General features: G+C 43.8%; 1 gene segment (V, D, J or C); it reads left to right on the top strand.

Moving 5' to 3' along the window:
- The first annotated feature begins 662 nt into the window (after nucleotides 1-662).
- On the top strand, nucleotides 663-1,054 carry LOC130030486 (immunoglobulin heavy variable 1-3-like). The segment is given in 2 exon segments: nucleotides 663-708; nucleotides 786-1,054. Coding segments are annotated over 2 exon segments (315 nt in total).
- The last annotated feature ends 18,865 nt before the right edge of the window (nucleotides 1,055-19,919 follow it).

Genomic DNA, 19,919 nt, shown 5'->3' with positions numbered 1-19,919 from the left:
ACTCCAAAATTAAATTTTGCTTTCTTGAGATAACCAAAATTAAATTAAGTATAGGTCACCTGAAGAAATTGTGCATACTTATGTTTTGGGAGGAACATTTATCATGTCATAAGGCAGTAAATTTTGTGTACAGGTGGTGTTTCTGCACTTCTTAATATCGCCAATGGAAACCACTGAGGCATAAAGATGGTTCTGTAGTCTCATTGTAGTATACCTTGGGGAGTTTTCCCTTGGTAAGTATCCCTTGGGGAGAGAAGGACACAGAGAGAAAGGATTCAAGAAATAACCTCAAAGCCCAGTTGTGTCCAGATGTGTTCAGGCCATACAGACGTGGGGGGCCCTGAGAGGAAGGTTCTAAAAAGGGCTTGGCCTTCCGGAGGCAGAGCTCTGTGTGCACAGAGTCCTGGGACAGGGCAGGATCTCATCTCCCCAAACAACTATCAGACCGTGGACCTCTTCACTCCCCTTAAGGATGGACCCGGTGGCTTCCACCAGCCCCTTCTCAGGTTGAACCGGGCCTTCAGCTATGAGTTCTACTTCCTCATGAATATGCAAATTACACAAGGGATACTGAGTTAAATAGAGATGTGTCTGAGTCCTGAAAACCTCACACAGCAGGCACACCCACACCTTCAGAAGCCCCTGAGTGCACGTTCCCCACCATGTACTGGACCTGGAGAATTCTCTTCCTGGTGGCAGTGGCTGCAGGTAAGCGTCCCCATGCCTTGGGCTGAGGGAACGGGGCCAGTCAAGTGGAGTCCGCCCACTCCTGTCTGTGTCCACAGGTGTGAACTCCCAGGTACAGCTGGTGCAGTCAGCGGCTGAGGTGGGAAAACCTGGCACATCAGTGAAGATCTTCTGCAAGGCATCCGGATACACCTTCCCCAGCTACTGGATGCACTGGGTGCGGCAGGTCCCAGGACAAATGCTCGAGTGGATGGGATGGATAGACCCTAGCAATGGTGTTACAATCTACACACCAAAGTTCCAGGGCAAACTCACACTCACTGCAGACAAGTCCAAGAACACAGCCTACATGGAACTGAGAGGCTGAGCACTGAGGACACGTCCGTGTATTACTGTGCGAGAGACACAGTGTGACAACCACATCCTGAGTGTGTCAGAAACCTGAGGGGGATGCAGCTGTGCTGAGTGAGGAGAAGACATGGACGCGGATACTCCTGACTTCCCCCTCAGAGCGTCAGAGTCTGACACACAGAACGGGGCTCACAGGGCCGAGTTTCGTCTGAGGGAAAGGCTCAGGAACTCTCTCTGTCCTTCAGCAACAGCCCAGAGGAAGATGGCTTCTCTCTAGAATACCTGGTGTCATTTGTATTTTCTTCTAGAATTTTCCAGTGGATAGTCCCCGATGGCACATGAAGAACCATATAAAAGTTTAGACTGGTGTCACTGAGAATTCATGAACTGTAGATCTACAAATGGCAGACTACTATTGTCACACATTTTATTTTAAATTCTGTGTCTAAGGAGCTGGAGCAATAGCACAGTGGGTAGGGCATTTGCCTTGCATGTGGCCAAACCTGGTTTGATTCCCAGCATCCCATACGGTCCCCAAAGCACTGCCAGGAGTGATTCCACAGTGCATGAGCCAGGAGTAAGAAACATGCAACGCCGGGTGTGACCTAAAAAGAAAAAACAATCTGTATCTAAGCAAAAAAAATATTTTTTATCTAAAATGAAATTTGAGCATTGGCACGGCCCTCATATAGAGTTTCTGTGAAGCCCTGCCTCTCTGTGCATGTTTGTATCTCCATTTTTCTGAGCCGAATCCAACCGTAGATAAGGGACAGTGGAGAAGATGACCCTATATTAAAGGAACCATAGTCACATTTCTACTTTACGAGGTGGTAAGGAAATGGTCAGGGTCTGTGAAATCCTGATCCTGGGACACCTAAGCCCACCTCAGGGGAAGGTTGTGACCCAAGCACAGACACACAGTCTGGGGTGTGCCCAGGAAGGCTGGCAGTAGTATGGACCAGCAGACAGGATATAGAGCGAGGGCTCAGGGGCTGCTCCCTCTACCCCCGGGTCACACATCTCAGCTGAGCTTACCTGGGTCTGACCTCACCAATTGACCAATATTCCTGGGCAACATATGATATTGAGTGAGACATTAATTTTGTGCATGCCCTGAAATCTAGGAATAAATAATCACAATTTATCACTTTCAATTGATATTGAGGACATAAATCCATGCACAAATGCACACTCTCGAGAAGCCTCAGACAGCATGACTACCTGACGGGCTATCAGTCATGCAGACCACAGTATTACTGGGAATATAGGTGCTTCTGTGGTTGGACTATGACTATTTCTTCTTATGCAGATCCAAAATTCATAGCTGCACTTTGAAAAATGTTACAAAAAATATTAAAATGGTCAATTTACAAAAAGGGAACAAAACCTTCCAAATGATAGGGAAAATGCTCATATCTGATGTGAGAGTTTTCATTCCCTCCTCTAGGAGAACATTGAACATACATGAATCAGGACAACCCTTCAATTCCTGAAGGCACAATAAGCACAATATGGGCGAAAGTTCCAACTGAGGTCAATGCAGAGCACAGAAGCAGGGGCATGACCTGAAGGCCAGCCTTGATAGTCAGTGTGGTAGAGCAGAAAGACGTAGACAGATTCCTGGGACAGGGCAGTCCAGAAATTAGAACTCGAGGGTTGTTTTCAATGCAACATTTCTGCCTCTGCACAGAGCAGGCGCCTGGATGGGCCTCCTTGGTGACTGAACTGCTACCTACAGTTCTGTAGTGTCAGACTGTTCTCTGTCTCCCCACTGTGCTCTGTGTGAATTGACAATAGAATCAAAGTCTCAACAGTATCAAAGGCCTTCTTTAGATCAATGAACGTTAGGCAGAGCAGCATCTTGAACTCCTGAGAAACCTCAATGAGCTTGAGTTTTTTTTAATAGTATGAGCTAATATATAAGTCTAGGAAAAACAGGAGCCAGAAGGACTGGCACACGGTTTGAAGCCAGCCAAAAGTGTCTGTTTGGCAAAGGGTGGTTAGGATAGAGAAGGGACCAACATGACAATAGTTGGAATTGATCACTTTGGGCACAAACTGAGTATTGAAAGTAGGTAAAGGGATATACCTATAACCTTTCAGTATCTGTCTTGCAAACCATAATTCCACAATGAGACATACCAGACACAGAGAGAGAGACAGAGAGAGAGACGGATGGAGAGAGAGAAAGAGAGAGAGAGAGAGAGAGAGAGAGAGAGAAGAATAGTGCCTGCCTGCCATAGCGGCAGCGTGGGTGAGTGAGGAAGGGCAAGAGAAAAACTTGGCACATTGGTGGTGGTAAATGTACGCTGGTGAAGGGATGGGTGTTGGAATATTATATGTTTGAAACTGAATCATGAACAACTTTGCAATTGTGTATCTCACTGTGGTTCAGTTCAAAATAAATAAGTTTAATTTTCTTAAAATGATGGATATCTAGTCATTATGTAAAAATAATATTATCCAAATTTGGAAAATTTATATTGAAAGAGCTATGCTTGGAATATTACTTTTCACTCAAATGAGAGAAAGAATCCGGAATTCTGACCTCCATCGAAGATCAAGAATCAGGGACGCTGTCTCGTTTGCCAAGGTGACAAAAATCAGATGGGCTGGTCATGTAATGAGATTTAGATAAGACCGCTGGACTAGAGCTGTTACCGACTGGGTTCCACAGGATGTCAAAAGACCGCGTGGCCGCCCACCTACCAGATGGTCAGACTTCTTCATCAACATCATGAATGATCGATTTGAGGCTCTTCGTGTTCCTAGAACGAACAGACACCATTGGGCTACATTAGCATGCGACAGGGACAAATGGAGACAAATGGCGCCTGCTCGAGTAAATCGACGATTAATGGGAAGTCAAGAGATCAAGTGATGGAAAATCTATATTTTTCTTTGACTTGGGGGGCACACCTGAAGTACTATGTGTTTACTTCCTATCTGTGTCCTGGTTCCACCTGTAGTGCTCAGGTATCAATTCGTGGTCCTGGAATATAATCTTGGGACATTTATATGGAGAGCATTTTATTGAATCTGTCCAAATTGCTATTATGAACAAAATTAAAAGCTAGCTCTTTCATCCTGGACTAACAATGAGAAAACACAAAATGATAATCTAGGTTTTTATTTATTTCTAATTGACTTCTTACCACCTTTCTAATAAATTCCAAGTGATAAACAAGGATATATTAGTATACATCTGTAAGAGTGAGACAACTACAAAATGTGTCAAGAAGCATTGAAAATGGAAATGCATCTTATTTAATATGCTGAAAATAAATTTTAAATATTTTATAAAATATACAGTCAAAGTTGGTGGTTGGAAATAAGTTTTTATAGATTCAAGAATGTTCTCTGTTGATGAGAGATGCATGCTGAAAGTAGACTATAGTCCGAACATGATTGCCATTCAATGCTTCTTTTGCAAACCACAGCACCCAAAATGAGAGAGAGAACAAAAGGGTATGCCCTGCCACAGAGGCGGGGGGAGATGGGGGGATGGGGGGATGGGAGGGCAACTGGGATCATTGGTGGTGGAGTATGGGCATTGGTGGAGGGATGGGTACTCGATTATTGTATAACTGAAACCCAAGCACAAAACTTTGTAAGTCTACAACTGTACCTCATGATGTTTCACTAACAAAAATTTTTTAAAATACACTAATTAATTAATTAAAAAAAAGAATGTTCCCTGTTGAATGCCGGCTGGATCAACCTTTCTGAAAAACAATATGGATAGTCCTTCAAAATCTAGAAATTAAACTTCAATATGACCCCGCAATACCACTTCTAGGAATATACCCCAAAGATGAAAAAAAGCACAGTAGAAAATACATCCGTACCTATATGTTCATTGTAAAGCTGTTCACAGTAGCTAAAATCTGGAAACAACCCAGGTACCCTAGAAAAGATGACTGGTTAAAGAAACTTTGTTGCATCTACACAATGGAATACTATGCAACTGTTAGGAGAGATGAAATCATGAAATTTGCTTATTAATGGATAAACATGGAGATTATCATGCTAAGTGAAATGAGTCAGAAAGAGAGGGACAGACTGCACTCATTTTGGAGTATAGATTAACATAACATGAGGCTGACACCCAAGGACAGTAGATACAAGGACTAGGAGGGTTGTTCCATAGCTGGAAACCTACCTCATGAGTGCAGCAGAGAAGGCAGATGGAATAGAGAAGAGATCACTAAGAAAATGGTGGCTTGAGGAATCAGTCGGGATGGGAGATGTGTGCTGAAAGTAGATAATGGACCAAATATGATAACCTCTCAGTGTATGTATTGCAAACCATAATGTCCAAAACTAGAGACAGAAAGTATGGGGAATATCATCTGCCATGGAGGCAAGGGGAGGGTAAGGAAGGGGGAGTATACTGGGGAGATAGGTGGTGAGGAATGTGTACTGGTAGAAGAAAGGGGGTTTGATTATTGTGTGATTGTAACCCAAACATGAAAACTTGTACATAGCTCACGTTGATTCAATAAAAATTTAAAAATAAATAAAGATTCTAAAAAAAAGAATGTTCCCTGTTGTCTATGTTGCATCTTTAGGAAACAGTCCCATCTGTGTGCATCTCCTCATCCTCTCCAGACTATATGTGAGGTCTGGGGTCCAGCTCCCTTGGAAACTGCTGCTAGTGGTGAAACTCACAGAAACAGTGCAGGTGGTGTCGGACCTGTGAGGGTTCACCCTCCTGGGCTTGCAGGTGCTCGGGGACAGAGTCACGGCGAGTCATGTGCTTTATATAAGAGAATGTTAATTAATTCTGTTAGATCCATCAAGTCCATGAGGTTTAATACTTACTCTTCTCAATAATCATGCTCTCTGAGTTGCTGTTTGTCTATCTCTGTGTTTATTTTTGGTAGAATATTGTTTAACTTGATGGGTGTTTTGATAACTTTGATATTTAATGCTAATTTTTTTTTTTGCTTCTAGGGTCACACCTGGCGATACTCCGGGTTACTCCTGGCTCATGCACTCAGGAATTAATCCTGGTGCTGCTTGGGAAACCAGATGGGCTCCTGGGAATTGAACCCAGGTCAGCTGAGTGCAAGGTAAATGCCCTACCTGCTGTGCTATTGCTCCAGCCCTAAATGCTAACTTTTTAAAATATCAAATTATAAAGCACAGTTTCTTTTTCCTTAGATTTAATTCAAAGCTCTTGTTATCCATGGAATTAGGAGTACACTTATGTGACATGATCGACTGCTACATCACCTCCAAGAACGTGCGAGGAACGCCAAGAGAGAGATAGCCACAAAAAAACACCTGTCTTCGAAAACTCTTGAGCTTATACGCCTGCGTGGTTTGGCTCATGCCTCAAGCAACCGCATGCTAACATCCGAGCTCGCAAAGCAGTGCAGAGATGCGATCAAGGAAGACCTCAAAGAGAGAAGACCAGAAGTGCTAGTAGATGCGGCAGAAGCCGGGAAAAGTATTCGTAATGCCGCCTGTCCTTTGCCAACTACAAGACCAAGATGACTGCCCTCCGACGTCCTGATGGATCCATCACATCCTCCAGAACGACAATGGAGAAGATTATCCATGACTTCTACTCAAATCTCTTCGATAGACATGTCCACTTGCCGACATACCAAATTCCACAGGATGGATATGTCGTTCCCAACGTTCTCCCTTCCAAAATCCAACACGCCATTTCGTGGGTAAAGAAATGAACAGCACCCAGCCCAGACAAAGTCACACCTGAACACCTGAAGAACCTGCCGTCAGTATTCATCAATACACTGGCTCGACTTTTCACACGCTACCTGTGTGAATGCAAGGTTCCGTCCCAATGGAAAACCAGCAGGACTGTATTACTATTCAAGAAGGGAGACATCCATGACATTGGCAACTATCACCCAATCTGCCTATTGTCTGTCATCTACAAGTTGTTCACTCGAGTCATCCTAAATAGGATTGGCAGAACACTAGATGAAGGACAACCATGGGAGCAAGCCGGGTTCCGCAAAGGATTCAGCACCATTGACCATATCCACACGATAACCAAGCTCATTGAGGTTTCTCGGGAGTTCAAGATGCCGCTCTGTTTAACATTCATTGATTTAAAGAAAGCTTTTGATTCTGTTGAGATGGAAGCAGTCATTGAAGCCCTAGCCAATCAGGGCAATCAAATCCAATACATAAAGATCCTCCGTGAGCTGTATTGCGGATTCACTACCAGAATCTCACCATTCTACAAAGAAGTAATCATTGATGTCAAGAGAGGGGTTCAGCAGGGTGATACCATTTCACAAAAACTCTTCAGTGCCAACCTCGAGAACATCATGCGACGACTGGAATGGGAAGGAATGGGAGTGAAGATAGATGGTTGGCAACTACACCACTTCCGCTTTGCTGATGACATTGTTGTAATAACACCAAACATCAGCCAAGTAGCACAAATGCTGGCCGTTTTTGACCGTGAGTGTGGAAAGGTAGGACTACAGCTGAATCTTACGATGACAATGTTTATGAGAAACAGCCTCATTCCTGATGCCCCATTCGCTCTCAACGGAATGACAGTCTCCGAATGCAACAGCTATGTGTACCTAGATCGAGAAGTCAACATGACAAATTACCTGGCACCCGAATAGCTCAGGAGGAAGAGAGTGACTTAGAACACCTTCAGGAACATCGAAGAAATAACTAGGAGGATGAACAACTTCCGGCTCCAGGCACATCTCTTTGATTCTATTGTTCTTCCTTCATTATCATATGCCTCAGAGACCTGGGTCCTACGCAAACAGGATAAGAACTCTATTCAGGTATCCCAAAGAAGAACTGAAAGAGCTATGCTTGGAATATCACGTTTCACTCAAATTAGAGAAAGAAGCCGGAGTTCCAACATCTTTCGACGATCAAGAATCAGGGATGCTGTCTCATTTGCCAAGGTGTCAAAAATCAGATGGGCTGGTCATGTAATGAGATTTAAAGATGACCGCTGGACTAGAGCTGTTACTGACTGGATTCCACGGGATGTCAAAAGACTGCATGGCCGCCCACTTACCAGATGGTCAGACTTCTTCATCAAGATCATGAACGATTGGTTTGAGGCTCTTCATGTTCCCAAAGCGTACAGATGCTATTGGGCTACACTAGCACGTGACAGGGACAAAAGGAGACGTTACTGGTGCCCGCTCGAGCAAATCAGTGAGTAATGGGATGTTAAGTGATTAAGTGATTAAGTTAATCTACAGTTCATATTGGTTTGTGAAAACAAGCTTTCCTAAGTTTAAGGAAATGTCCTGTTGGTCTTGTTGCAGCAGCCTCAGGAAATATTCCCAATATTCCCCAGGCAGTTTAGTGTCCTCCCTGAGATCTGGAGGCCCAGCTCCCCTGGAAACTGCTGACCGTGGAGAGTGTAGAGACAGCATATGTGGGTCAGGTCTGTGAGGATTCAATGTCCTGGCCCTGCAGTAGCTCTAGGACAGGACACCTCGGGACAGACACAGTGAGTCACGTGCTTATATACAAGAGTGTTTGTGAATCTTATAGTCACCTGGTCCTTGAGGTGTGACATTATCCATCTCAATCTTCACATTGCCTGAGTTGGTGTTTGTGTGTCTCTGTGTCTATCTTAGCAGAATTTTGTAGAACCTGCTGAGTATGTAGATTATTTTTGATCCTTAGTGCTGACTTTTAAAACATCAAATTTCAGAGCATATTTTCTGGCCCCGTAGATCAAACTCAATCCTCAGTTGCTCCATGGAATTAGGGGGTTCATGAATGTGACACAGCCTGTGTCTAGGTTCCAAGCATTTGGGAGGGGGTGGAGGGCCATGCCTGGCATAGTTCAGGGCTAGCACACTAGTACCCTTAAAAATGTGTGAGTTTGAGCACTAAGAACAGGTTCCAGACCCAATAGTTTGTGTGCTAAGGACTCTAAACGAGCTGTTTTCAGGCAACTGATTGGGCTAGAATTCCTCATTGATGATCCCCAATAACAGGGTCCTGAGGTTCAGGTCATCTTCTGGGTGCTGAGTTACATACAGGACAGAGCAGATTGACGTGTTCCTGACCAAGGACACCACACCAGGAATGTCAGTAGGTGAGGCATCTTCCTTGTCCCTAAATAGACCAGTGAGAAAGAATAAATCCATCCTAATAATGCTTTGAATATTTCAGAGTGAATCTGATCAAGGTAAAAGGATTTTTATTCAAGATAAATGAATATAAAACACTGTGAAATTTGATTGACATGGATTGAACCAGGACAAGTCAGAATTCACAGGGACAATGATACTGTCTGTTAGGTCCCAGGATTTGCACTCACAGTGGGAGAACATAAGCGATTACAAGGGACACGGAGGGGCAGGGTCCTGTCTACAGGGTAGATGCCCTGGCTGGACTGGGTTTGGTCATCAGGAACCTGAGACACGGGGACTCTCCTCCCCAGCTGCTGTTTTCCACTCAGAAATTCCTGTTTCCTGAGAGCTTGGAAGCACGTTTCCTGTGTGGGAGGAAGAGGCCTGGCTCAAACAGTGCCCCAGGGACAGGCCTGAGTGCTCTGAGACACAGTCAGCACTTCCTCCCAGGGAGCCCACACACCAGCCTCCCCCGGGTCCTCTCCTTTTTCTACAGAGGCTCCCCATGCAAATATGCATTCGGGACCCGGGATTAAAACCACATTCACACTCGCCCCAACTCAGGCTCCCTCTCCCCCTGACACGGTGTCTGAGATCATGAACCTCGTGGGCAGGAACATGCATCAGCACTGGTTCCTCCTCTTTCTGGTGGCAGCTCCCGGATGTGAGTATCTCCTGGACAGATGCTCCAAGGTGGGCATGGGGTCTCTGAGCCCGAGGTGACATGGGGCCTCTGAGCCCGTGAGTCACTGTGGGTCTCTGTCCCCAGGTGTCTTGTCCCAGGTACAGCTTCAGGAGTCGGGACCAAGCCTCGTGACGCCATCGCAGACGCTGTCCCTCACCTGCTCAGTCTCTGGATTCTCTCTAACTAGCTATGCTGTGGACTGGGTCCGCCAGGGCCCTGGAAAGGGGCTAGATTGGATTGGCAGTATGTGGGGTAATGGAGAAACACACTACAACCCAAGTCTTCAGCCCCGACTCAGCATCTCCAGGGACACCTCCAAGAACCAAGTTTACCTAAAACTGAGCAACTCAGTAACCGACGACACAGCCGTGTATTATTGTGCAAGACACACAATGAACTTAAGTCACTGTGAGCCCAGACACAAACCTTCTGAAGGAGGATCTGCACGAGTGCGTGTGACCACCAGGGGACGCTCTGATCTAAAGACTCTATGAGCAGGTGGGGAGAGGCAGAAGCTTTTAAGGGCAGCACAAACTTTACTTTTTTGTTGAATTAAATAAACAATGATGGGTCTCATTCTCCTAAAGAGCCGTGAATATAATCTCAGGGCTAGGATGAAAGAGACGTTACTGGGGCCTGCTCGAGGCAATCGACGATTAACAGGATGATGAAATGAAATGAAATGAAATAAACAAAATTTAATATTTCACGTATAGACATTTTAGTTGTTTATTTCTCTCCTATTACATATTTGCTCATTTCTCTTTTTTCTTCTCTGAGTCCACTACGGACTGTTATATCCTGCTCTGTAATATGTGGTCGATTTTCCTTCTAATAAAGATCATTCCTTTTCATAGAAAAGAGAGATTTTCCCCATTAACTTCTTTATTATCACAGAGGGAACACGGTGACAATAATCTGACTGTTGATGCTGGTCGGTCACAAACTTCCTGCTCTTCTCCCAGCACCAAATCCCCAGAGACCCCCACACTCTGCTGTGGCCCTATCTGAGCCCCCACCCGGCTCCTCTCGGGAACACCAGAGAGTGGTTAGATGCAGGGGCCATTATCATTGGATCCTGTCAATCCTGACCCTCTGTTCTCTGTGTAACACAGATGGGTGAGATTGACAGAATTTGTCCTTCTCCCTTTGAGAAAACTTCACTTAAACTGATATTCTCTTGTTCCATTCATGGGGCAGAAAACGCTAATATTTTGTCGTTTATTGTAAAGGCACATTATCCTATTGTGGGCTGGAGTGATAGGACAGTGGGTAAGGCATTTGTCTTGCATGTAGCCAATCTGGGTTCGATTCCTCCACCCCTCTCAGAGAGCCCGGCAACCTACCAAGAGTTTCCTGCCCACACGGCAAAGCCTGGCAAACTACCTGTGACATATTCGATACTCCAAAAACAGCAACAATTTCCACAATGGAGACATTTACTGTGCCTGCTCGAGCAAATCGATAAACAATGGAACAACAGTGCTAATCTAACAGTATAAATACCACTTTTTATTCACGAAACTCTCCTTAAGCATGAGGATTGTTTCCATGTCTGGCAACTATTCTAAATGTTACAACCAACATATGTTTACATATTTTCTAAAATTACTGCCTTCATGGTTGGGTGAAATGATGAAAAATAGAATTACTTGTAACTTGTAAATTCTATTTATACTTTTTAGAAAAATCGGTAGCCTGTTGGGCTCTTCGAGAGGGACAGAGATGTATATAAGAGAATAAAGCAAGTATTTAAAAACCAAACGTATGTGTGCTGCTTTAGATACATTCGTGAACTAGCTACCGAGAGTATCCTGCCCACACAGCAGATGCTGGTAAGCTCCCCATGACATATTCGATATGCCAAATACAGTAACAATAGCAGGTCTTATTCCCCTGATCCTGAAAGAGCCTCCAATACCTGTTTGGAATAACGAGTAAGGAGAGGCTGCTAAAATCTCAGGCCTGGGACGAATGGAGACATTACTGGCACCCACTCGAGCAAATTGATGAACAAAGTGATGACAGTAATACAGTGTTACAGAGAAATCTCAGGACATTTTCCATAGATTCGTTCCCACAAAAAATAGCAACAACAGTGTTTCCTTTGAGAAACTTCAGACACTTTTTGTTTGAAGTATTTTTATTATTAGCCATTCTCACTGGAGACAGATAGGCTTCATTTTCCTTTATATTAAAATTTTCCTCATGGTAAGTGTTGATAAACCACTTCCCTGTGTCTACAACTCAAGGTATGTTGCTTTAGAAAAGTATCTGTTTATTTTGCACACCATTTTATAGGGATGATTTTTTCTGATGTTGAGCTTGGTGAATGCTATGAATATCTTAGATATTCAGTTGGATCTGTTGTTCACTGGGTACACGTTTCTCCCATTCAGTAGAGTACCTTAATTTTAATACCATTTACATTTTCAGTAAAATGTTTTAATTGATTTATCCCCATTTATTTATTTATTTTAGTTTCTCTTCTCTTTTTCAATGGTGTAAAAATATAGATGAGACTCTAAGATCAGTGTCATGGAGAGACCAGCTGAGGTTTTCCTCTGTGTGTCTTAAGGATTCTGCTGTCAAAGCTGGACCATAAGTTCACTTTTAACTAAACTCTGTATCTTGTGTGAGGCCCAATGTTTTTACTGTTTTGGGCATGTGAAATACACCATGGATCGCTTGACAATCTCTGTTGTGTGGGCGCGATACTCTTGGTAGCTTGCTGGGCTCTCCAGAGGGATGGAGACTTTAGGGTGACTTCTAATCACCGTTACAGGTGTTCCCATGGTTCAACCCATATTTAAACCCCATCAAATATTGTGCGGGAATTATGGAGAATGAGTAGGAAGTGTCTTATGAAGTGTCGCTCAGCCACAAATTGTAAAAACAATGGGCCTCATTCCCATGACCTTGAAAGAGCCCTCAATAAGCAGCGTTAAGAAGGAGGAGAAAGGAGAGGCTGAAAAAATCTCAGGGATGAACTAGACTGCCAAAATGAAGGACTAAAATGACTATCAGTACGTTCAATGCATGTACACTGGCGTCGGAAGCATCCATTGAGGACCTGATGGTGCAAGCACAGAAGATCAACGTTGTTGGTCTGATTGAGCTGAGAAGGCATCGATCACATCACGCCACTTCTGACATTGGAGAAGAACTGTTCCTTGGAACATGCAACAATTGAGGCATCAGTGGTGTTGGTGTCTGTCAAAACGAACTTGGCCATGAGCATTGATTCATTAAAATGCTTAAAACCTGAATCTGATGATTACACTTAAATAGATGTGATGTGTGACTGCCAGCAGTTTCTATCTATGTCGTCTATGTCCAAATATCCAACTATGAAGAAGAAGAAATTGAGAAATTCCAGACGGAGCTGGAGAAGTTCTATAAAGAAGACCAAACATTCTACAAGATCATTGTCAGTGATTTTAATGCCAAGATAGGACCAAAAAGGTCGCCTGAAGAACTCTACATTGGACCCACGGCCTAGAATGGAACGAACACAGTGAGAGACTGTCTGAGTTTATCATGTTGACCAAGATCATCAATGGTAACTCACAGTTCCAAAAGGCCAAATCTAAGCATTGGACATGGAAGTCTCCTGGTGGACAATTCGACAACGAAATTGACCACATCATATTCAATTGACAGTTTTGCCTGACCGATGTAATTGTTGTACCAAAATTCAAAAAGAATAGGACCACCATCTCCTTCATGCAAAATTCTTCTTCACGGAGTGGGGAGAAAGTACTCAAAGTTTAAGGAGAGAACTTTCAGAATGACCATGAACTGGTAACTCTTTGGCACTATTGCAGCAACGTGGGAAGATGTCATCATTGACAATATCAACGAGAAATACGATAGACTGGTTCAGCAACTCCCTGTCTGTGCGAGGAATGCTGAGAGTGGAAAAGCCACAAAAAGATGCCTGTATCCAGAAGCTCTCGACCTCATTTGCCAATGTGATTTGGTGTGAGCCTCAGGCAATCACAAACTAAAGTCTGAGCTCACAAAGCTGTGCAGAGAAGTGATAAAAGAAGACCTCAAAGAGAGAGCAGCAGTGTTGGCCGATGCAGCAGAAGCCAAGAAAAGTATTTGAAATGCAAGCCTGTCCTTCACCGAGTATAAGACCAGGATGGCTGCCCTCTGACATTCCTGATGGATCTATCACATCTTCTAGAAGAGCAATGGAGAATATTATCCACAACTTCTACCCAGATCTCTTCAATAGCCACGTCCCCCTGCCCACATACCAAATTCCACAAGATTGACATGTCATTCCAAAAGTTCTCCCTTCTGATATCCAAAACGCCATTTTGTCAATAAAGAAGCATATAGCACCCGGTCTATACAAGGTGAGACCCGAACACCTGAAGAATCTGCTGCCAGCACTCGTCAATACACTGCCTCAGCTCATCACATGCTGCCTGTCTGAATGCAAGGTTCCGTCCCAATGGAAAACCAGCAGGACCGTCCTGTTGTACAAGAAGGGACACATCTACAACATCAGCAACTATCACCAATCTGACTGATGTCGCCGATCTGACTGATGTCCATTGTCTACAAGTTGTTCACTCGAGTCATCCTGAATAGGATTCAAAGAACACTAGATGAAGGACAATCATCCGAGCAAGCCAAGGTCCAAAAAGGATTTAGCACGATCGACCATCTCTATACGGTGACCAAGCTCATGGAGGTTTTGTGAGAGTTCAAGATGCTGCTGTCTAAAATTCATTGATTTAAAGAAGGCCTTTGATTCTGTTGAGACTGCAACAGTTATTGAAGCCCTGGCAAAACAGGGCATTCAAACTCAGTACATCAGCATCCTATGTGAGCTGTATTATGGATTCACCACAAGAATCTCACCATTCTACAAGGAAATGATAATCGTCAAGAGAGGGGTTCGGCACGGTGATACCATTCAACCAAAACTCTTCAAGTGCTGCCAAATATTCTAACAATCGAGCTTCCATTGGAACAGAAATTCCACTCTTGGCATCTACCCCAAAAGACCCAAAACACTAATTTTTAAATATAGTTACACTCCTATGTTTTATGCATTATAATGTTGTATTCACAATAGCCAACTCTGCAAACAAACTGAGTGAGTGAGAACAGATGACTCGATGGAATATAGTACATCTACACATTGGAATACTATGCAGCCACCAGGAAAAAATGAAGTCATGAAATTCACTTGAATGGATGAACATGGAGAGTATCAGACTGAGTGAAGTGAATCATAAAGAGAGGGACACATACAGAATAGTTGCAATCTTTTGTGTATATAATAAAATAGTATAAGACTAGTATCCACTTTTATCACTGTAACACTTGTCATCCCGTTGCTTATCAATTTGCTTTAGCGGGCACCAGTAATGACATCCCATGGAATACAGGTGGTAACAGCTCTAGTAGAGCCGTTGTCTCCAAGTTGCATTATGTGTCTGGCCCATCTGATTTTCAATGCCTGCGCAATCAAGACAGCGTCCCTGATTCTCAATCGTCAATGGAGGTCAGAACTCCGGATTTCTTCTCTCACGTGAGTTAAAGGTGATATTCCAAGCATAGCTCTTTCGATTCCTCTTTGGGAGATCCTAATAGAGTTCTTAACCTGTATGAGTAGGGCCCAGGTCTCTGAGGTGTATGTTAGTGCAGGAAGAATAGTGGAGTCTAAAAGATATGCTCAGAGCCAGAGGTTCTTCATCCTCTTAACAACTTCTTCGAAGCTCTTGAAGGCATTCCACGCTGCTCTCTTCCTTCTGCACAACTCAAGTGCCAGGTATTTCATCATGTTGAGTTCTTGACCTCAGTACACATAACTGCTGCATTCAGAGATGTTCGTTTCATTGAGAGTGAATGGAACGTCACGAATGAGTCCTTTTCTCATGAACATTGAGTTCGTGAGATTCAGCAGCAGTCTGACCTTTCCACACTCATGGTTGAAGACGGCCAGCATTCGTGCCGCTTGGTTAATGTTTGGTGTTATTAGGACGATGTCATCAGCAAACTGGAGGTGGTGCAGTTGCCGACCCTCTAGCCTCACTCCCATTCCTTCCCATTCCAGTCGTCGCATGACATTCTCGAGGATGGCACTGAAAAGTTTTGGTGAAATGGTGTTGCCCTGCCTAACCCTTCTCTTTACATCGATCATCACTTCCTTGTAGAATGGTGACATCCTTCTGATGAATTCGTAATACAACTCACAGAGGATCCTGATGTACTGAGTTTGAATGCCCTGCTTGGCTAGGCCTCGATAATCACTTCAGTCTCAACAGTATCAAAGGCCTTCTTTAAATCAATGAACGTCAGACAGAGAGGCATCTTGAACTCTCAAGAGAACTCAATGAGCTTGGTTAATGTGTGGATATGGTCGATCGTGCTGAATCCTTTTCGGAACCCAGCTTGCTTACATGGTTGTCCTTTGCCTAGTGTTCTGCCAATCGTATTCAGGATGACTTGAGTGAACAACTTGTAGATGATGGACAACAGGCAGATAGGGTAATAGTTGCTGATGTTGTGGATGTCTCCCTTCTTGTACAACAAGAAGGGAGACATCTTCTTGTTTTCCATTTGGACAGTACCTTGCATTCAGACAGGCAGGTTTTGTTTGAAGAGCCAAGTCAGTGTATAGACGAGTACTGAAAGCAGATTCTTCAGGTGCTCGGATCTAACCTTGTCTGGACCGGGTGCTGTATGCTTCTTTATTAACGAAATGAGGTGTTGGATTTTGGAAGGGAGATTGTTGAGAACTACATATCCATCCTGCAGAATTTGGTATGTGGGCTGGTGGACATGGCTATCGTGGAGATCTGAGCAGAAGTCGTGGATAATCTCCTCCATTGCCCTTCTGGAAGATGTGATAGATCCATCAGAACATCAGAGGGCAGTCATCTTGGTCTTATAGTAGGTGAATGATAGGTGTGCGTTGTGAATACTTTTCTCAGCATCTGCTGCGTTGGCCAACACTGCTGCATCTTTTTGTGGCTTTCCCACTCTCAGCATTCCTCGCACAGTCATGGAGTTGCTGAACCAGTCGATCGTTATGGAGTTGTTTTTATTAAACTTTGCAGATCTTTGAGGTCTTCCTTTATCGCTTCTCTGCTCAGTTTTGTGAGCTCGGACGTTAGCTTGTGATTGCCTGAGGCTCAGACCAAACCATATTGGCGAATGATGTCGAGAGTTTCTGGAGACAGGCATCTTTTTGTGGCTTTCCCATTCTCAGCATTGCTTGCACAGTCATGGAGTTGCTGAACCAGTCGATCATTATGGAGTTGTCTTATTAAACTTTGCAGATCTTTCTCCCCTCTCTGTGAAGTAGAATTTCACATGAAGGAGATAGTGATATGATCTCATTTGGAATTTTGGGACAACAGCGTTATTACTCAGGTAAAACCATCAGCTGAATGTGATGTGGTCAATTTCTTTATGAAACTGTTCATCGGGAGACTCCCATGTCCAAATTTTAAATTCGGCCTTCTAACTGGATTCACTGCCAGTTCTGGAACTGCAAGTTACCATGAATGATCTTGGTCAACATGATGAACTCAAACAGTCCCTCACCCTGTTCATTCCATTCTAGGCCTTGGGTCCCAATGTGGAGTTATTCGGGTGACTTTCTCGGTCCTATATTGGCATTAAAATCACCGACAATGAATTTAGAAAGTGAGGTCTCCTTTATAGAACTTCTCCCACTCCATGTAGAACCTCTCAATTTCTTCTTCATCATAGTTGAATGTTGGTGTATAGACAACGAAGATAGAAACTGCTATCAATGAGCCAAATCTATTAAAATGTAAGCATCTGATTCAGATTATTAGGCATTCAAACGAATCTGTGCTCATGGTCAAGTTCTTGTTCACAAGGACACTGACACCACCAATGCCTCTATTGTCACATGTTCTGAGGAGCAGTTCTTCTCCAGTGTCAAAAACGGCGTGATGTGATTGGTGCCTTCTCGTCTCCATCAATACAATGACATAGTACTTGATTTTCTGCACTTGTACCTTCTGGTCCTTGATGGATACTTCTGATGTCAGTGTACATGCATGCAGTGCTTTTAATGCACTAATATCCAAGGCCAGGAAAAACGTGGGCCAAATGAACAGGTCAATGTTTGGAACCTCGAAACAATTACATGTGGGGCTATGGACATTTAGGACAGAGAAGGGACATGTATGACAGGAATCACGATCACGACAATGATTACAACATTCCTGTTGTTCGTCGATTGCCTCAAGCAGGCCCCAGTAACATCTCCTTCGTCCTAGCCCTGAAAATTTTTTAAAAAGTGCCATATTCAAGGCTCTCTCAGGGATAGGAGAATGAGACCCATCATTGTTACTGGTATTTGGCAAATAGGGTACACCACAGGGAGTTTGCCAGACTCTGCCATGTGGGCAGGTTACATTTGGTAGCCTGTCATTTTGTCCAAAGTAAGAATGAGACAATAAGATGTCATGCGGCTGCATTCACGGCCACGCGCTTCTGGGAACTGGGTTTTATAGTCCTGGGTCTTGGCCGTTGATGGGATTACACAGCGCCAGGGGGCCAGTTGGTGGCTATGACCCCTGCCTACTGGAATATGGAGGATCTGGGTGGAGGATGCTCAGCCCCAATCCAAGCAGGCTTGGAGATCTCAGCCCCGGGACCCACATGCCTTTGTTCCTCTGCCAGTACCTTCATGCGTGTGGAGAGTGGTCTCAGCATGGTGGTGGCTGGTTCTGGAGGCCTTCAGCTGCCGGAGCCCTGGCCGGGGTAGGGAGGAAAACTCAACCCGCTCCCCTCCAAGGGGCCCCGGCAAGGAGAGGCAGGTGCGGGGGCAGAAGACTCTGCGCTATTCTCTTCTGGGAGCTGGGTTTCAGCCGAATGACAGGAATAGTTAGATATAATCACTCTGGACAAGACCTGAGTGTTCAAAGTAGGTTAAGTGTTATACATGATAACCTTTCAGTATCTGTATTGCAATCTATAATTCCCATAAAGAGAGAGAGAGGAGAGAAAGAAAGGGAGACCGAGAGAGATAGAGATAGAGATGGAAAGTGGGAAAGTGCCTCATATAGAGACTGTTAGTGACAGGTAGGGGGATAAGAGGGAGGGACGGAATCTGGTGACATTGTTGGTGGGAAATGTGGTGGGAAATGGTGAAGGGACAGCTGTTGGAATATTATTGGATTGAAACCCAATCATGAACAAATTTTTTGGTGTGTACTTCAATGTGATTCAATTAATCAAACCATATCATAAAAGCTTAATTCAAAAATATATGCAACTACAGAACTGAGTTATTATGGTGTGGGGGAGCAGAGAATATTCTAGGGATCCTTAAATCGTTGATGGAGGAAAGCTGATACTCGAGGTGGGGTGTGTTGTCAATACTGCACTCATGGAAATGTCTGTAACAACATTGTAAATCACAGCATGACAAAAAATGAAAACTATATACTTATATAACTATATAAAACTATATACTTATCCCTATTTTAGTAGCATATTACATATAGATATTACATATTACAGATATTATATATTACATATTATATATATTAGATATTACATATCTACAGCATGGAAAAGCATAAATATTTAGTAACGGATTGCTGGAAAGTTGAAGCATATATACAGGATCATTTAAAGAAGGGCTTTAATTTTGTTGAGATGGAAGTGGTCATCGAAGCCCTAGCCAATCGGGGCATTCAAACTCAATGCATCAAGATCCTTTGTGAGTTGTATTATGGATTCACTGCCGGGATCTCACCATTCTACAAAGAAGCGATTATCCATGTCAAGAGAGAGGTTCTGCAGGGTGATACCATTTTACAGAAACCCTTCACTGCCACCATCAAAAATGTCATGCGATGACTGGAATGGCAAGGAATGGGAGTGAAGATAGACGGCTGGCAACTACACCACCTCTGCTTTGCTGATGGCATCGTTCTAATAAAACCAAATATTAGCCGAGCGGCACAAACGCTGGCCGACTTCCTCTGTGAGTGTGGAAAGATCGATGACAGCTGAATATCATGAAGACAATGTTTATGAGAAACAGTCTTGTTCCTGATATTCCATTCACGTTC

Source organism: Sorex fumeus, unplaced genomic scaffold (assembly GCF_029834395.1).
Source record: "Sorex fumeus unplaced genomic scaffold, SorFum_2.1 ptg000044l, whole genome shotgun sequence".
NCBI classification, from domain to species: domain Eukaryota; kingdom Metazoa; phylum Chordata; class Mammalia; order Eulipotyphla; family Soricidae; genus Sorex; species Sorex fumeus.
This window is presented reverse-complemented; position numbering and strand designations above follow the sequence as displayed.